The sequence below is a fragment of the Zingiber officinale genome, chromosome 3B (genome assembly GCF_018446385.1).
Source record: "Zingiber officinale cultivar Zhangliang chromosome 3B, Zo_v1.1, whole genome shotgun sequence".
NCBI lineage: Eukaryota > Viridiplantae > Streptophyta > Magnoliopsida > Zingiberales > Zingiberaceae > Zingiber > Zingiber officinale.
The window spans coordinates 30,543,098-30,563,242 of NC_055991.1; the positions used below are offsets into that span (position 1 = coordinate 30,543,098).

Here is a 20,145-nt window from a genome sequence, read left to right on the forward strand (position 1 = left end):
TTTGTTACCATTCTCTCTTCCTCCACTTGATGCCTATGCTTCAGTCCTTCAATCTCTCGACTCAGTGCACAAGAAATCAAACCAGGAACAACCAAAATCAATAAGAATGAGACCAAAGCAGCGACTCTCTTCCTCATTGCCAATTACAGATTAAAGCAGAGCAAGCTTGTTGAAGAACACAGGAAGAAAGTATGAGTTGAGGGAGTCAAGGAAGAGCAATAAGTGAGGTTCCTCGGAGAGGCAATATTTGTGCTATGGATGCATGCTTCTCTTCTCCATTACGCTCAATCAGTGACTCCACCAAACTGCATTAATGGACCTTCAATTGTGCGGCAGAGGGAGGGAGAGAGAAGAAAACAAGAGGAGGAGACAAAGCTTGGTTTGAGTAGGGTTCAAATTCCATTCTATTCCTTCGATTCAATTCTTCCTTCAACACCTGCTGGGCTTTGTGTGTGTGTGGAGTCGAATTGGCATCCTTCTCCATGGACTTCGCTTTCTGCTCTTTGATTAATGATAATGTACTGGCTGTCGGGAACAGGAACAACGGCATTAATAGTAGTAAACGAACAAGGATAATAAGATCAGCAAACAAGCATATATGATATTGACATGATCTGCAATGACTTGGGATTAAAAAGTGTACTTCACTTTGATATGAAAAACATATTTATTGCATTAGCACTTTGTTATTAAAATATGAAAGGATAACAATTGATGATGGAAGGAATTACTACTACACGCATGAATATGATTGCTACTGAAAGATTACAACACAAATAAAACAGCCATTTGTGTGCTTCACAGTTCATAACTACATACCAAACTATATAGGAAGCACAGAAGGCATTAGCTCAATACAAATTCGATGTGGCACCCCCTGGCAGCCAAAATCAGTTTACTAGGGCACCCATGCTTTCACTTTTGTAGAGGATTTCAAACTAAGATGGTCCAGGTGGGCCTTGAGGATACTGATGCCCTGAAGATGGCGGTGGCAGTGTTGGAGGATGTGACGCCATCATTGGTGGGTAAGGGGCATACTGCTGTTGCTGGCAAAGTGGTGGCGGCGCCATGTACCCATATGATGGAAACTGCCTCTGCAAATGCGAAGGAACCATGAGATAATTGTGCCCTTGATGGTTTGGCAGTTGCTGCTCCGGTTGCTTCTCTGATCCACACTTGTTATCACCTCCCTCCTGTGAGGGGATTACAGCACCCATCCTTTGACGATCCATGTAGGGGTAGAATGTTCGTCCAGTTTGTGGTGGCGCGGGAATGTTGAAATAGTTAAGTGGCGGCTGAGCGTGGTTCTCAGTTCCAAGTGGAAGAGGCTGATGGTTGCTCTGCTGCTGAGATATGACTGACCTTGGAAGCATACCTGCGTGAAACACAGCTCCTTGCCTAGCAGCATCATCGTCCAGCACCTCTCCCTCTGGTTTTGAGGCCTGAGGCCGCCCCCACATCAGCTTCAATTGAATTTCCTTTATGACCAGCTTGTTAGAGAGCTCCTCTGCAGCTCTTTCAGCTGGCTATCTTGTGGTGAAAGTCACAATGCACATGCCCACTGAAGCACCATTCTGATGGATTTATCTCACCATGGACATAGAAGTGACTCTCAGATCCTGTTCCGAGATTCGTGCATCAAGTCCGCCAACATAAAGGATCTTTATACTCTCATCATCTGGAAAATTTAGAGAGGGCATTTCCCCAGCCTTGCTTAGAAGTTTCATAGCAACAGGGTCATTCATTCTGCATGTGAAAGAAAAGATCATCTTTAGTCGATAGTCTCAATTCAACAGGTTCATTCACTCTATATAGAAGAAAAATAGCCAAATAACTAGAATTCTAGACATTATAGCAAGCAAGTTGAAATAAATAAATAAATATATATATATATATATATATATATATATATATATATATATATATATATAAAATAATTTTCCATCACACAAAACTCCAAATACTATGTTCCTGGTTTGTTCTTAAATTAAAAAAATTAAAATTCAAAACCATCTTTTCCTTAAAAAAAGCCATAAGTAAACAACATTTATATCTTATAGTTCTAGATTAGACATTTTAAAAAATGGTGCAAGTATTCGAATAAGATCTTAATAAAGGTGATGAAAAATAAAAGCAACCAGAGAACTTGTTTTCTCCGGATGCATGTGCAAACCGAGTTCAACCATGATGCATCTGCTAAACCCAATTGGTTTGGCCTCTAGTTCTCGAGCTAACCAGTTGAACCAGAAGATTTGGTTAGGTTTTGAAAGCATCGGTTAAAATGACATAGACAACAGTTATTATAACGCGCGCTCCTAATTAGAGCAAACTAGTGAAATGAACTCTTAATAATGCAGAAGCAAAGAAATCAAAGGAACTAAATACGGGCTTCACTGGGACTAGCACGTCTGCTTATGTCGTGCATGACAGATAGAAAAAAGGTTTGATTATGGTATTTAATATGCATGATGATTTGAATACCAATACCAATATGCACATACGAACTTTCTGAAATTGAGATGTCAAACACCTGGATCTATATCCATGTTGGCTACCAAGAAACAGATTTTCCAGTATGCCATGTTATCTACACTTGAATCAGTTAACTAATTTTAATTCAACTTTAAAAAAAAATTCTCCCTTTTCATTCACAAAGTATAGCGTAGACTACAAATGGAAATTTAGCATACATACCCATAATATCTGTCTTTTATATTTTGTTGAGATAATTCACCAGTTTCAGGCATTTCATGTCGGTAAGGACATTCAGCACCACGCGTACATTCTCCACGCATATAGAAGCTACAAACATGGGCCCGATTTCTTTTGTAATAAGGAGTGGTCCTTCGAAGTTTTAGAATAGTATCATTTGGATGCACTTTTCCATATGAAGATTCATAATCTATGCCAGCTCTGGCCTGAAAAAAGGAGGTTTTGTAAGTGTCAAGACATGAAAACCAAAAATACAAAGGGCGAAAAACTCATGCTGGATCAATATTGCAAGAACAAATAGAAAGAAAAAAAGAGCAAAAGCTAAACTCAATTACACAAACAATAATCTTTAATGGTCACAGAATGAACTGACAAAGAAAATATACAAGATTGATGCGTAGGAAGGTGAGCGAGTAGGCTTCTGAGGTTTAGAATATCTACTTTGGGAGATTAACGATCTAGAATAGCAAAGTTTACATAATACTATAAAAAGGAAGTTGAATATTATGATATGAACAAGCAACCACTACATATCAATTTGCTTATAACATTCAAACCCTGATTGATTCAGCATTCAAACCCTGTTTACCTGAAAAAAAAAAAAGGAAAAGGACGGGAACTAAAAAATTAACAAAATCACCCTCTACCTTTCCCTACCCAATATTGCATTTCATTTTATCTGGTTGCCCCAACCTCCACCACCATCACCAAGGGACCTTCGCCCTCACCTCAAATGCGTAGCTCAAGTCAATGCTGAGCCCCTTTGCTAAAACGTCTGTGAACTCCCTTGACTTCTCCTCCTGACCTTCGCCTGACCTCGGATGCATCAGATCTTGTGTCAATGTTGTGTTGCACCTCAAGATGACCTTTGTTATCCTGCCCACTGAACCTTCACTGTTGCCTCTGCCCAATCATCTCACACCTTGAGCTCATGAGAGAGCTACCAAAGAAGCACAAGGAAGTGAGTATTCTTGCTAAAGGACAGCATGGACATTGAACATGAGTGAAGGTTTTTTGGATTATTTTTTGTCCCCTAAATACCCTATACTCAATTTCGAGCAGATGCAAAAGTGGCCAATTTTGATTTAATTCAGATCAATTGACTTTGAACTGAATAACAAATAAATGTATCTGCCATTCATGTGAAAGAAAAATGGAATGACTAATAGATTAATATGTTTTGAATATTATTGATCAACAATGTTCTGAATTGATATGGGTGTTACAAGACAATGCATAGGACAAATATCTGAGAATGCTTTCTGCAGGAAAAAAAATCCTGCTGGTATGTGAATGATATAAAGGGACATTATAAGAGTCCTGAGATACAATCAGTTCGATCAATTATTTAATATCTATTTCAGTTATGAAAATATACTTTCTTGAGTAAGTGCCAGATTTCTTATACAGCTAGGTTTGTCTATAAATTAAATATAAAAGATCAAACTCAAATTTCCTTTTGTGCCCAAACAAGTAGCAAGTCAATTGTATCAGTAACCCAGTTAACTTTACTGTTGAACAAGCCAAATATAGTGTATAAAAAGGGCAACCCGGTGCACGAAGCTCCCGTCAATACGGGGTCCCGGGGAAGAATCTATTGTACGCAGCCTTATCCTACTTTGCAAGAGGTTGTTTCTTAGACTCGAACCCATGACCTCTAGGTCACACGGTAGCAACTTTACCATTGCGCCAAAACTCCCCTTCAAACCAAATATAGGGTATGCTAAAGGAAAACAAATAGTAAGAAAACCATTAAAGGCAAGTAAGCAATTTTGACAAGGTGCATTCATGACCCAAACTATATAGTGTCTAACAACAAATCTAGAATTTAACCAAAGAAATAGAAAAAGAACACATGAACGAAAACCCCCAGCAAGAATCTAATGTAGCATACCCTTGCGGTCATGTTCTTCAGCAAAGTACTCCCTATTCACATCACTCTTTGGGATGGCATCATTAGAGTTGATAGCAAGCGCAGTGTCCCGAACTTGTACAGGCAACCCATATTCAAGATCAAGGATGCACACCTGACAGACATACTTCAGCTTACAGCACGCCTGACAAATTTCACTTTTCTTGTACCTTGCATCACGTCCTGGCCTCCATCTGAAGACAGTAAACGGGCGTTTACAGATCTTACATTCCTTGTCATAATCAGCCTTTGCCTGCAAATTATGATGAAACAAACAATGATTGCGTTACTTCCAAGTCATCTAATGGATACTAGAACTAGAACATGAAATTCAATATCAGCTGCACAATGTTAGGATGCCCAATCAGCAATATATTTATGACGGATCCAAAATGTGAATCCTAATACATGCTAGTCCAGCCTGCATTGGTTATCTCCTTTATAAATAAACAAGCTATTATACAAACTGCAAAGGCTATTGATTTTTCCTGATAAACACTTATATCCAATTAAAACCCAAGAAACATTGGTTTGGCTAAAAAAAAATATCCAGACATAGCAAACATTGCAAAATTTTGATTTAGGAAAGCAAATTCAGTTACTAAACCTTATCAGTGACTAAAAGCATTGCTGTGTAACATGATCCAAACTAAAATCCTAAAATAAATTATAAACCATGACCCAAGAAGCAATTGACAGATCTAAACACTAATCCGAAGAAACAAAATCACAAGTGTGCCTAAATGAAAACTTAGACAGTATGGTCCCGGTCCAACATATCAAGGCGTCAACTTTAAGATCATGCGGCCATATAAAACCCAATAGCATGCCTAGTGGAACTAAATTAAGTCTCAAACGCAGATTTTTGCCAGCTCGTGTCTTCATTATTACATTTAAATCCAACGTAGCAACAAAAAAAAAAAAATCATAAATAATTACACCACTCTATCTGTAATTTCAGTTTCGATGGTTCCGACCAAATAATCTGAATTCCTACACAGAGATAGATAGAGATGAAAAGGTACCATTCGAATGTAAGGGTTGTCGCCGAGGCAGGACTCGCATAGGATGGGGAAATCGGAGCGCTCCCACCCGTCAGCCTGCGCGTCCCTCAGCAAACGGTGCGCCATAGTAGAACAACGGACGATTAGGTCAACGAGAAGGCAAACAAAAGGAGAGCCTTTGCAAGTTTACAGATTATAGTCGATCTCGCCCACTAGCACGCTACAGCCCTAGAAGCTCCTCCTCTCACGCTGGATGCAAGGACCTGGGAAGATTAACAGAAAAGCAGCCTCGACGTCGGTTACGGATACGGGGACACAGGCAGAGCCGGAGAGGAGAGTAGATGTCTGCAATCGAGGAGGGAGAGACGGCCGTCGACGGAGGGAATAGCGTCGATCGTCGACGGCGGAACCGGTACGGATTGAGAGGAAGTCCGCAGAGAGGGATAAGAATCGGGGGCCCGAAACCAGGGATCCAGACCGGTCCAGAATGTTCCAAGCCATATACCGGCCCACCAAAGCCCAATACTTTTCTTAACCGACAGTCAACTCAGGGGCATGTTATAAAAAAACACTCCTTGTATATTAATTTACCGAAAAAAATATCAAAAATAGAAAGCCCCTTTAATTTTGTTTACCGAAATACCCTGTCGGCTTTAATTTGTTTAATTTGTGATTCATAGCAAATTAAGCATGTGAATATTTAATATATTTAGATTTTAATTGTTTTTTATTTTAAAATATAAAAGTAATTCTTTTTTTAAAATTAAATTATTTAGTATCAAATTATTTCAATTTGACTCCATTTGTTAACACTTATATAATCCGAGTTTACTAGCTAGTTTTATCTCATAATACATGTGTAATTATAATAATGTAACATCATTATGTGATAATACGAGTGACATATTAATAGGCCCAGGATAGTCATGTGGTTCAATCTTTAATTATAATATATTTATAAGATTTTTTTTTCTTCAAATAAAATGTATAATCATGGGATATTAAGTTTTTGGATCATCCTCCGTCTGTAAATACTTCATGATTTACTTTCACAGTTAGTAAAATTTTTTTATAATTTCAAATCAATTATCTTAGATTTAATATTATTTGATTCATGGTATAAGTGACATATTAATAATTATCCAACTTATTATATCTTAATAAACCCCTTATATTTTAATATTATAGTGATGTAACATAAGATTATATTCATCTCGTCTCTAACTTAGTTAGAATGAAGAAAGATAAATCATTAGTTCAATTTATAACTAAGGTATCTGAAAAGTTTTTCTCTAATAATATAGATCATCAAAAATTAATCTCCATCCTATTATAATAAATATATAGTTGAACAGCTCATATATTTTAATATAATTAGACTGGTAGTTGAACTGTTAATTAATCATTCAGCAACTCCTATCCATTGATGGCCCTGTCTAACGACCAACGTTTACTTTGCTAAACCATCATCCGTACATAAATTATGCACACAAAATTCATTAAAAAAATACCATATGAACATTAAATTCTTTTGCTTAATAAAATTTATTTATTAATTAAATGAAAATTAATTATGCACTTCTCAACTAAATTAAAATAATTTTAACTAGTATTTTTAATAATTTTGAAAAGAGTTCAATATTGAATTAATTTGAGTTAAAATTATTATAATATTATTATATGAAAAATTATGATAGAATACAATCTCTTTTTTTTTTTTTATGAAAGTTGTTCGATGACTATATTATATGTATGATATTTTGAACTTTTGAGGGGGAATATGCAAATTTAATGTATAACTGTTGGATTAATTAATTTATTTTGATGCATTCGAAATCTGACCCTCGTCTTCCCCGCGACCGCAACGCCGAAACCGAGGAGGAGGAGGAGTAGGAGGAGGAGCTACGAGACCGACACGCCAAGCAAAGAGTTCCTTCTCCGTCCGAACTGTGGTTGGAAGCTAGGAGTGTGGCTTCGCGCAGCCTCTTCGGATCCCGAATGGCGCTCACCACGACGAGTTGGTTCCCGTTCTGGCGACCAAGGAATCGCTTCTCCCTGGAAGAGCTTAGGTGCGCTATGTCCTTCTTATTTCCCCTCCTTGTTAGAGTTTGGTTGTCTTTGAATTACATGAATTTTTGGGCAATTGAAATATATACAATAAACTTCAATGTTGTGTATCAATGCATTTCTCGAATCGTTGGGATAAGTAGAACAAGGGTCGAGTATAAATTAACATATTTGAAGCGATCCAGGAGGATGTTAGGAGTAGAGGTAGTATTTTTCTTGGCGGTCAATGGAAACTTAGTTATTTTTATCACCTCCTTAGGTTTCTCTCATATGATAGACAAAATATTTTATGGAATGGTACCTTCATCATTGTCCTTGTATTATCCTATTCTCGCTGATTTTCCGAGTTCAGAGTTTTGTTTTACTAATAGTCCCACCTTGGATTTTTTAGTTGATCACATATTTATTATAAATAATGTTTGGTTAGCTTTGGGGAAAAACTTGATACGATTGGGGAAAGAACTTGCTAGTTATGTAAGTTTCTATTATGAAAAATCTCTTGCATGGATCCTCAAGATGATGGTAGGCGAGATTTGAGTATATAGTATTATTCGCTTTTGCTGCATCAAAATGGAACATTGTCTTTTCTCTTGGCTTTGCTGGTAGTTTTCAGTGCAGAAGTCAAAGTTAATCTCTTTCTATATGCATGTTTTCTCCCCTTCCTAATTATGTCTTTCTTTTCCTATATGTATTTTTTTAACATTTTAAAGTTAAATATGTTATATTGTTTTGTGTCATCCCACTACTTTAAGTTTTTAACATCATGGCACTTGGTATAGATACCTTACCGAAGAGCTGCAAAAGATTGAAATTGTGAATGATATCAATGAGGTAAAAAATGCTGATGTTCCTACTTATATTTTATTCTGTTTATACCATGTCAATTCTTTTGAAATGCAATTTTCTTGTTATCAGTCTTTTCTTCTCAAAAATGTATGTTTTTTTACACAAGATATATTCCATGCATCAACGATTAGCTTCTCAATATTCACGTTACAATTTTACACAATGAAGGACTTAGTAATTGAAATGCTGAGATCAATTGCCGAACTGATGACATATGGTGGCCAACACGATCCTTCCTATTTTGAGTATGTTACACTGCTTAAGTCATTCAGTCCTTTCTCTTATGTTGGCATTTTAGTATCCTGCTATTTGTTTTAGGTTCTTCATGGAGAAGCAGATTATTTCTGAATTTGTAAGAATCTTAAGGATTAGTAAGCCGACGAATGTTTCGTTGCAGTTGCTGCAGACAATGAGCATCATGATCGAGAATTTAGCAGACAAAAATTCAATTTGTAAGCCAATTAATAGACTGGTAGCAAGTTATAATCTATCTAGGATATTCCTTTTTACTATGTGATATGACTACCATTGCAATTGCAGACTACTTATTCAGTAATGGACACATTAATCAGCTCATTACATATTCCTATGACTTTCAAAATGAAGAGATTTTGCCATATTATATATCCTTCTTAAGGTAAGTGTATTATTTATGATTTATACTATTTCACTTGCATCTTTCCTGATTTTTTTAATTAATCAGTTTTCTGTTTGAAGGGCAATCAGTAGAAAGCTGAACAAGAATACAATCTCACTGCTTGTGAAGACTGAGAAGGTATGACCTAGTGTCCTCTATATACACACTTGATATTCTTCTTGTTATTTTTCTGTCTAGTTGCTTATATGTTGTTTATAAGAAAGCAGCATCATGCATTCTTTTTAATTTTTACTACCTATATTAGTTTTAGATTCTTAATAATGCAAAAGACAATAACATGGTAATCTATTTCCATGCGTTTACATATAGATTTCGTGGCGAAACAGTCAGGCCAGGCAGCTTTATGTATGATTTTCTAGGTGAATTGGTATTACCTTTTCTCAGAGGAAAAAGATCAGCAACTCCTTGTTTGTCCAATTCTCGTTCATGAAATTCTAGTGCTAAAGATTGCCCAGGAAATGCTTATTAGAGATTTATAATGTGACAAGTCAACTAACCCTAGGTGCAACTACTGACATAAATGCCCACTAAGGATGAATTTTCTAGAGGTCGGCTTTTGAGTATACATAAGTTGTGCTCAGGAATTGTGCGACAGGCAAACCAGGGGAAGGCCTTCTATCTAATATATATATAAATACTGACATAAATGTATAAACCTAAATCAACAATAAATAATATAAACCACCTTTTTTATTAATCAAAGTTCATCATGTGGGACTAAATTAGGATGTCATAGCAAGCTGCTACAGTTTGATGTAATACACTGCTTAGATGATGTCAACATATAAACCTTTGCTTGATGGAAACATAAGTAATGATAAGTCGGCAGGCCATAGGCATTTAGTCTTTGATTAAGAAAACAATTTATTAATGTTTTACTTGTACCTTTTTTAGCATGGCGGGAGCTTCGTGCACCCGTCTGCCTTTTTTTTTTAGAATTTTGTTTCTTTTTACTTATTACTTAAAGTGGTCTTCCTTACTTAAAGTGGTCTTCCTTCCTTCTGTTTAGGAGGAAGTAGTTTCCTTTCCACTATACTTTCAAGCAATACAGTTTGCTTTCCATGAAGACAATATGGTCCGAGTTGCAGTCCGCGCTCTAACGCTCAATGTCTACAATGGTAAGTTGGTAAGTTTTCCTTGATTGTTTGTTGTTTCTACAAAATTGTCGCTAATTTCCTTATTCTTTTAATTGCAGTTGGGGATGAACAGGTGAACAAATATGTAAAATGCACCCCACAATCTGATTATTTTTCAAATATAATTAGAGATTTTTATAAGCGATGCATCTACCTAGACAAATTGATAGCTCAAAGTGCTAGGTGAGAGTTACCAACTTATCTCTCTTGCAGTTTCCCATTTTAGCACATGTTTCTTACATACTAGAAAATTATAATAAAAAAAAGTAATTTTTTTTTTGAATGGGTTCTCCAAGGCCTTCCTTGCATTTTTCTTCCCAATTCTCTGAAACAGCAACTGCTTTTCTTTTAAAAAAATTATCTCTACTGATTTCTACACATAGATAAAGGCTGCCCTTGTACATACCTTACAGCGTCTTACTAGAGTATAATATTGCATTTCATTTTAAATATTATTGGACCTTGAACTCATGTTCTCTAGGAGTCTTCTGTTTTGCACATCTTGGATATGCCCAAGGAGGGGTAACCTAATTTATAAATAGGGTCTCTATAGCTGCATATGCTGCACAATGGGTCTGAGATCCACTCATAGAGAAAAAAAATATGATTGTTCATCTGTGAGTTCTTTCCTACAAAATGATATTTGAAGAAATGAGCTTTGAGCACAATCATTTTTCTCTTCAACTAGCACCCTTTATTCCTTAACTAGACACATTTAAATTTTGTACAGGAAACTAGATGCATCTGTCTCAGATTCTTCAATTCGCTGTGCTATAAATGAAATTGAAGATATTTTGTATTACTTGAGTGATATTCTATCTGTTGGTGTTCCTGGCCTTGGAAGATTGCTTACTGACTACATATTAGAACTTATAGTTTTTGTATTGCTTCTGCCTTCACTGAAGAAGCAAAGTTGCGTAAGTGTTTTTTTTTTATTTTTTTATCTGGAAGCATTGATTCTTTGATGGTTACTCATAGACTTTGAATTGCATCATATGTTGGCTAATGCTTTATTAGTAATTCATTATTTGCTGATCTAGGGAACACAAGTAGGCATCACGACCTCCTTGCATCTACTCTGCAGTGTGCTAAACATTTACAATAGCAAGGATTTGGTTAATATTATTGCTGCAGCTCTTCTCTGTTCATCAGAGTTTTTTTCTCCAAGATCTAAAGCCACAACATATGGCTATGTGAATGTCTCTCCCCAGGATTTTTCTTTATCTGATTTTTCCACTCAAGAAAATATTAAAGACAAAAAATCTCCTATGTCTCATTCAAATCCTGTTTCTTTGCAAAATGAAAATTGTGGCCTGCATATTACTTTGAGGTAATTTCAAATTCTCTTTCTTTACAAAATGAAAATTGTGGCCACATATTTTTTTGAGGTAGCTTCTTATATTTCAGCCTTTTCTTTTGAAATAATTATGCAGTTCATTTGTTGGACATGGATCTCACCTTTAAGTGCAACTGTGATGCACCCTTCTTTACTAATTAAAGGCTGGACGATTGTTATATTCCACCTAGTAACATTGTTAGTCAAATAGACAAAAGTGGATTAGTCAAGAAAAACTTTTGAATTCATAGGAAATCACACTTGAGAAACTATAGACTATTAGCCTTTGCTTCACTTGCTACTTATGATAGAATTTGATTATGACATTAGCACCATGTGTGTTTCTTCCATCAGCATTACGGTGACTGTTAGTTTGAAGTAGGATCCTGTAACCCTATTTTTTTCTTTGGTTAATTAAATGCTGGTCTAAGGTGTGTTATAGTATGGTTTGATAATTGCCCTTTATAATTGTTATGCCAATGTTGGGCTTTGGTATTGGGGCAAGAGTAGCATAAATCCTAGCTTCTCTGTTTTGTCCTTGCCCACTTCTTGAAAATATACTTCCATTAGAATCTAGTGTCAAATGCAGGAGTAAGTCTATCACTTTCAGTATATATGTATACCTGATTATTTTAGACAATTAGTCTCTTTGTGCTTGTTGCCATTCTATTTTAGGTTATCAGTGTCATCATTTCTCTAGTCAATTAATTTACTGCAAGATTTTTATTTTATTTTATATTGTATATTTTTTGCATTCCAGAGAGTTATTGCTAGCATATATCATTGGTGGGGATGAGTTACAAATTATGGGTTCCTTGAGTTTGCTTGCTACATTGCTACAAACAAATGGTCAGAACATGGCTGAATTTTCAATTGCTTATTGTTGTCATGCATCCACATTGAAGTGTATATTGTATATAACAGATCTGGATGAATCAGTGTTAGCTGGTCTTGGGATTCTTTCACAAAGAAAGCAACATAAGGACCTGTTTCTTGTAAGTCTGGATCATCTCCTTAATTTTATCACACCTGTTATGTTTATTCTTCTTATCAGGCATTGTTTTCCCCTTTATCTTTTGAAGGATTAAAATCTTTCAATGATAGTATTAACTGCAAAAACCTTTTTTTGTAATCTTATTTATCACGTGTTGTGGATGAGTACGTGTAGAAGGTGAGAACAACCATAACAAAGGAAGAAGACCCTAAATATTTGAAATATTAACGTGGTCAAAAAATTTAATTCTATTAAAATTATTTAGAGGTATCCAAGTCATTAATTGTTTGAACTTTTAAAAGTTTGTTTATATTTTTATATTTTATAAATAAGGTTAGGGATTTTAGAAAAAATTATTAGAGTTTTTATTGGGATAAACTGAGAACTTATTTTATGAAGATTAACTCGTGTTATCAATTTATAGAAAGCATTATGATCCCATGTATTATACAATTTTGAGTCAATACAATCTTCAATTTTCTTTTCTTTGAGTAAGAAGGTAACTTTTCTCTAGTGAGAAATGTTCGTCCATTGTGCTACATCAAATAAACTAATACACTGGATGTTATTTTGCTATTGGACTTCTTTTCAAGTATAAACGATTTATAGTTTGATCATCTTGATCTTCTTATTTGGAAAATTTGGGCATGTTTTCAAAATAAAAGTTTCCCAAATTATTTCTAAAAACATGGAGAAGGAAGAAGAGCTCATTGGAAGCTCATATGGGAACTTTAGTTGCACATCTAATTTAACTAAAAAAAGTTGGAGGCATTTACATGTAACTATGCCCATAAAGTAAGGTCATGTAAAAAAGAAATTTTGGTGGAGACAATATGGTGGAAGCAGGTACATGATGAGTCAGCACATCACAATTCGCACATGACAAGTATAAATAAATAGGTGTTGACATGGCCACCCATAGGACAAACAAAGTTTATGTGGCATAAGTGAGGCACTTCATTGGCGAACTTCACGCACATGCGTGTTGAGATGTGTATTTAATTTATTATGATAACATGCTTCACTGAACTAGCGTGTGTGATGATTGGTCCATTGGATTACCTACCAATGATTGAGGTTTGGTCAAAATGGTGCAACGCAATGATTTTGGGTACTAGCGTGATGTAACCAGAGGGGCCACGCTGGTTTATATAAGGGACAAGAGTAGGCTTGACAAACTCATTCAAATTCAATTAGGAGTTTACAGCAAGTAACCTCCTTCCTGCAGTAGCAATGCATTCTTCATCCCTGCAGACATCTCCAGTCATTAGATTGCATATTGCGATAAGTGGCATAGGGGCACTAAATCATCGGTGCTTTTGGATTTAAATTTAATCACAACTCACCAAGTGGAAAAAGTTATTAAGTTGAAGATATCTCAATACATGAGATCCTAATATCTTTTATACATTCAAAATAAAAATTGTTCTAGGACTTATTTATCTTAAAAATTCTAACACCTTCATTATAATTATAAACAATCATTTATTTAAAATAAAAAATACTTGTCACCTTTTTTCTATTTATCTTTAAAAAGAGTGAGTATGAAGAGAGTGAATAAATGTTTCAGAGTGGTTTGAAGGAGATTGGTTTCCTCATTTTGGTGGATGGTCCTTATATTTGATGGCCAATAAATCTGCTGCTTTGAACTTCTCATTACTACTCTTGTAGAAGGGTTGAATATTTTTACTAGTGTAGGTGTGATGTGGCAAAATTTGCATACACAGCAAGGAGCATGCTTTGGATTTTTCTTTTTTATTGGTATAAGTTTAAAAAAATGGTAATACTGCTTCCTGTGTTCCTGCAGCAAGCTTTGGCGGGTGAAGAAACCAGCGAGGAAAAGCTAATTTCTAAGGTTAGAATGTCAAAGGATAATATAAGCACTGAACTTAGTGGATACCTGCAAAAGCTCGAGGTGATGTCATCTCAACTTGGACCTTCTGATTTAGTGGACCTTAGTAATTTTTAAGATTTGTTTAGTTATTAATTTCTTCTGGTTTGTGTACTTATATGCTTCTCAGTGTCACTAGTTGGTACTTGGTACCATGATATATTTCATTCTTTGCTGATGGTATTTTATATTTCTATTCCTCTGGGGGTTGTTTCTTATGAAAAATGTTAGGATTAGATGGGTGTCAACTCCGGTCTGGTGGAGCAGTCATTCAATGCTTAGTAGTTCTATTCCTGCTTCAATATGTGGAAACAATTTAATAGATTTTTTATTCATGATAGCTGTATTAGACTTGAATCCTACTTTAGAGAACACCTAGCTAAAGAAGCACAGGTGGAACTGTATTGAATGAACTCTTTGAAGGATCTGTACTTCTATGGTTTGCAATGCATTTGACATATTTACATTGTTTTTGTCCTTTTTCTCTTTTCTGTTTGATAGACTTTGTGCTTGTGTTATAGGACTGCTTTGTAATCCCACTAGATATCTTTTGAGTAAGTTCTCAATCCTCCATATTGCCCTATCCAAACATTTGTTGTATCAGGTTCCTTTTTATCCACCAGGTGTTATAAGATGTGAAGGCAAATATTTGGTTGAGTTTTCAAATCCACATACCCTATTACTTTCTCTCTCTCACACACACGAGCACATGCACACACATTGCAATAATTAAGCACCTACAATATTCCTCCTATGCAACTATACGATATATTGATTGTATTGGCTTTAGCTTGCTTTGAGATGATCATCTTCTTTCTTCTTTTTTTATACCAGGTCTTTGAGAAGAGCATCTTGAACCATCAGGATGAAGTTAATATGCACTCTGCTGCATCATTTATTAAGGCTTTAAACTACTTGCAGAATTTGTGATATTTTATTTGTTTAGCTTCTCAGGATAAATATGGTTGTCATCCCAAAAGTGAAATAAATTCAAAAATACATACATATCAGGTATACTATATCTCTTGTTTTCCTTCTGCTTTCCTCTTATGTTTCATTGGGTCATACTTATTAGTTATTACTTACCTTTCCTGCTGCCTTTTTTTGTATAACTATAATTCTTTGATTATTTACTAATTTCGTGTCTAAAGATATTTATTGAAGTAACTGTGCAATGTACAACTAATAAACTTCCAGGATCAGCCATCTAGCAATAACTATTCTAGTTTGGATTGAGAATGAAAGTTGAATGATTTAACAAGGCCAATGGATGCAAACACTTTTCATTTAATTAAGGGAAGGGAGGGTAGAATTTGGAAATCTACTTGCTAATGTATTGCTAGAAATAATTATACCACAGTATGTATACTGCATATTTATAGTTTCGGATGTGCACAAAGAGATAGGATGATAATTAGCAGTATTATTTCAGAACTGGTGATGTATGGATCACCCAATTGAAGAACTTTCTTAGTCAAATTCTGTCTTTTGAAAAAATGAAATCAGACAATATTGTTTTGACTACTGTTTATAATTGGTTCCTTAAACATGATTTTAGTTAGTTTAATTAAGAATGATTACTGTTAATTTTGTTGATCTCATTGTTGTAGGTGTTCAATGCATTGCTACATCTTCTCTGCAGGACCAACACATCTGCAGATATATTATGGCTTGGTGGTTGGGTTATGAAACAGCTCCTTCCTTATCATGAGGAAGATTGTTCCCCACTTGATCTTCAACAACTAGAGGTACAAGTACAACTGATCTTTTGTTTTTTCTTTGAGTCATTTTTTTTTTAAATTTCCATTTTGCAAGATGAAATCTTAATACAGTGATTTAGTGTCTATTGAGATAATGCATGAACTTTTACAGGATCTCTTCTCAAATTTTCTTGGTGACTAGAAAGTATAATTGACTTATTTATTGCATCTTTCTTGGTTGCTGTTGCTAGGTCCTGGTTGCATGAAGGTTGTATTAGTTATGGTTTCAAGTGTTGATCCTTATCATTCAACACGATTAAAACATATTGTTTTGATTGCCGATCAAAATAGATATCATATCAGCATGCATAAATGCCACTGTGTCACCTCTATCAGCACAATTTTAGTGGTCCTGAAAATGGATTAAAATATCATTCTCCTACTGGCAAGCAAAATCTGTCTGAGATGACAAAATACACTCAACGTTAGGAGAACCTGCCTGAACACCACGATGAGATCAACTTTTGTGATGTTCACAACTTTGGCAACTACAACAACGATTTCAAATAGTTCGTGCAAGGTTTCCATGCACCAGTGGCAATAACATTGGTGCTAGAGAGTTCGCACGAGGGCCTGAAACCCTCATTCAAAATGAGAATTCAAACCTTAGTATTGACTGAGATAAGGCATGTTTTGGTTGGTATTGCTTGAAGATGTGGAGAAATTAATTCTAATGCTAATTATCTTGGGAGCACTATTTAATATTTACTTTGGAAGATTATTGTTTAATGTCAGTACGATGCTACAAGAATCAATGCTCTCATTCGATGCATGTTATTCATTTTGGTATTGGCAAGGTAGTATCATTAGGTGAGATGCTTTATATATTTTTGTTATTTATTACTGTTAAATTTTAATTCGGTAGACTTTATAATTGTTATAGACATATATTTGGGCTAAACTATATAAATAGATGGACATTATAGGATAAAATTCATTCTAGTTAATCACAAAATGCTTTGAAGCATTCCCGAAACGCGTTGAGTGTCAACATGATATGGTACTAAAATTATACCCTTTAGGCCGGAGACTAGAACTCTTTCATGGAACAATATTTTAAACCTTCATAATTGTGCTTCAATATATCACAAGTAGTATAAATGAGTATCTTACCATGATGCATAAGAGTCAGTGAAGGTATGAGATGATTCATCTTTGTTTCATGTTTCATTTTCACCTACTGGTTTATTTTGTATAAGGTTGGTATTTGAAATATTGCTGCTTTGGACTTGAGATGTAAGAGTATGTGTAAGTCCTTTTGCAATTTGCTGTCTAAGATCCGTAATTTTGCATGAAATGTGTTTTAGGACAGTTGTCTTAGAATGCTAACTAAAGTTGTTTTCCCTTTTGTCAGAAAAAATCTAGATTTCTTTTCTTATTTGTTCTGTCTGTTCCTTTATCTCTTCATACATAAAGTTGTTGCCTTTTCTCCAAGGACTAGATCCACCATTCCTAATCAATTTGTTAAGATAGATTAATAGAGTATCTTATTCATTTTCTACTGCAGCTGACTTTCAGATCTGTGCTCATGTAGTTGTGCAACTCATTTATATCATCATAAAATTCAATATCCTGTCTATAGGACTCACACAAGTTGTCTGCTGGCAACCTCTTGGAGGAAATCAATGGATATTGGTGTGATGTCCTGATACCTCTTCTTAAAGACAAATGGAATATCTGCAAGAAAGGTAATTGTGGATCATGTTGACTGTTAGGCATTGTTTTCAGGCTACAAATTGCAAGTTTGATGCTTCACTTTATCATTGTTCTAATCAGTGATTGAGGCTTCATCACCTGCAAAAGATTCCAAGTCCATTTTATTTCCCTCTCATGCATTCTCTTCTGGAGGTTAGATTTACAAAGAATGCCTTTCAATACTCTATTTAGAGAGATACTATTCTATTATGAATAGCAAACCTCTTGTTCATTTTGAAGTTTACTTCACAAAGATTATCATTTATAGTTATTAATATCGACGTAACATGCCAGGTGAATCCTCTTTTGCTGCTGCAGGAAAAATGTGTGAGACGATCAAGGTTGTTTTTTTTCATCAATAATATCAGGCAGTATGTGATTGTTGGTTGTGAACCTTGTGACGTGAGAATCCAATAATGAAAACATTATAATAATGAGATGCATGCCTCTAAATAATTAATTATTTGCTACTATTATTAGTTTTTCAGTGTTAAACGCTTGTGAGTTTTTTTCCAAGTCTAGTAAAGTGTAATTGGTAAAATATTTATCTAAAAAAGTTATAAGATATTCTGTTTGGCACTGTTTTCTTCAATAATTGAGGAAATGGGCTTTCTTCTCTGATTTAATTGTTTTATGGAAACATTAGTTATTTTGTTTTTGCCGATTCCATGACCTTTTGCTCAGATATCCTATCTAGTTTTCCTTGTGAATAGACTACGTTGTTAGTGATGGTTATTCATTGTTAAATGTTTGGTTGTAAAGGGATTTAGAAGGTAATAGGCACCACTCTAGAATCTTAGCGATAGAATTTTCTGAAACCTGAAACATGATACTATTGAAACTTTGAAGCATTCTAAAGTATCGTACAAACTGTTCATGCTATATTAATGGTTTTCCATATCTATTTCTCATCCTAACCCATTCATATTGCTATTCTAGGTTTTTGTTCTTCAGCGCCAACTACTTTTGGCATTAGGAGTAAACTTACCTGATCTACCGTATCTTTATACTCCAGTCAATTCTCCTGTTGCCTCCAGAACTAAAACCTCCATCTTGGATGCTACTATGCCAAAACCTGGTTCTAAAATTAGCTTAGGTATGACATGGCCACTTCTCTTTTTCTTCAAGGTTTTGATCATTACATGTATTTAATTTGTAATACTCAATATATTGCAGTGAAGTGGCTTCAAATCTTATAGCATTATCCTTTTGATTGTCGCAGACAATGCAATACCTTGTAGAATATCATTTGAAGTCGGCAAGGAAAACAATTACAGTTTTTTAGCAATATCTAGAGGCACATCTGGGTGGGTCATTCTAGCTGAAGAACTGCTGCAAGAGCAGCAACACGGAGTCGTTTTCGCCATCGCACCATTGGCTGCTTCTAATGTATGTATACACAATCCCTTTCAGCTCAATTCTTTAATTCATACCGCGTGCCAAAACCTGTTTAATTTACAAATTCAGCAACCTGGTTTCTACTTCTTGAAAAATACTTTATTCTCGACACTTGAGGGAAGAAAATGTAAATAACTATGCTTTGTGTTACTTGGATCAGCCATTCATAGATGAAAAGCAACCCACTTGGTTGCATTTACGCATTCGCCCATCGACTTTTCCGTTCATTGATCCCTCCAAGTTCGATATGTTCTACGAAGCGAAGGACTTCAGTGATGGGCGATGGACATTAGCTTTCCGGGATGAGCAAGCTTGCAAAGCGGCCGAGTCTGCACTAATTGAAGAGCTCAACATGCAACGCAATGAGGTGGAACAAAGATTAAAGCCTTTGCTTCAACTTGAACTTTGTACCCTTCATAAGACTAATGCTTGATTGTTCTTTTCCTTTGTTATTGCTTTCAAAGTTGGGTGTCTGTAATTGTGTAGATTTGGTTCTCGATTTTTCTTTTATAAGCAAAAAATATATATATTAAAAGAAAGTTTAGAGATGAATCTACGTACAATTTTTTTTTTTCTCTTTGATTTATCCAGTTATTATTAGTGGATAAGTTTAGAGTTATGCTTTGATAAATATTGACGTGTAGAGGGACTTAAAAATAAAAGGTGAAAATGTGAAACGACTTAATTATACCTGTGAAAACGATAGCCCTGGTGAGTTCTTCCTCCGATGGCCCTT

General features: G+C 35.2%; 1 protein-coding gene and 1 pseudogene across 2 annotated transcripts; one reads left to right on the top strand and one right to left on the bottom strand.

The window, feature by feature from the left end:
• Window positions 1-677: 677 nt before the first annotated feature.
• LOC122056288 lies at window positions 678-6,189 on the bottom strand (annotated as a pseudogene).
• A 1,276-nt stretch (window positions 6,190-7,465) lies between these two features.
• On the top strand, window positions 7,466-19,948 carry LOC122056289 (protein TRANSPARENT TESTA 9-like). 2 transcript variants are annotated; one of them, XM_042618176.1, is made up of 22 exons: window positions 7,466-7,697; window positions 8,475-8,526; window positions 8,710-8,786; window positions 8,860-8,993; window positions 9,082-9,178; window positions 9,259-9,316; window positions 10,209-10,317; window positions 10,395-10,518; window positions 11,066-11,252; window positions 11,376-11,665; window positions 12,432-12,520; window positions 12,596-12,666; window positions 14,473-14,580; window positions 15,391-15,426; window positions 15,511-15,567; window positions 16,167-16,304; window positions 17,899-18,004; window positions 18,093-18,164; window positions 18,306-18,352; window positions 18,951-19,107; window positions 19,234-19,400; window positions 19,570-19,948. In XM_042618176.1, exons 1-22 carry the CDS (start codon window positions 7,627-7,629, stop codon window positions 19,840-19,842), a joined length of 2,520 nt encoding a protein of 839 aa, XP_042474110.1. In that variant the 5' UTR covers window positions 7,466-7,626; the 3' UTR covers window positions 19,843-19,948. The 2 variants fall into 2 exon arrangements, with proteins under 2 accessions (XP_042474110.1, XP_042474111.1); XM_042618177.1 differs by lacking the exon at window positions 15,391-15,426.
• Window positions 19,949-20,145: the final 197 nt, after the last annotated feature.

Bases quoted from the DNA above. Each gene is read 5' to 3' on its own strand.
- LOC122056289 (XM_042618176.1), top strand. From the start codon at position 7,627: ATGGCGCTCACCACGACGAGTTGGTTCCCGTTCTGGCGACCAAGGAAT. The intron at 8,994-9,081 runs GTAAGCCAATTA...TTGCAATTGCAG, and splicing joins AGCAGACAAAAATTCAATTT to ACTACTTATTCAGTAATGGA. The intron at 16,305-17,898 runs GTACAAGTACAA...TCCTGTCTATAG, and splicing joins TTGATCTTCAACAACTAGAG to GACTCACACAAGTTGTCTGC.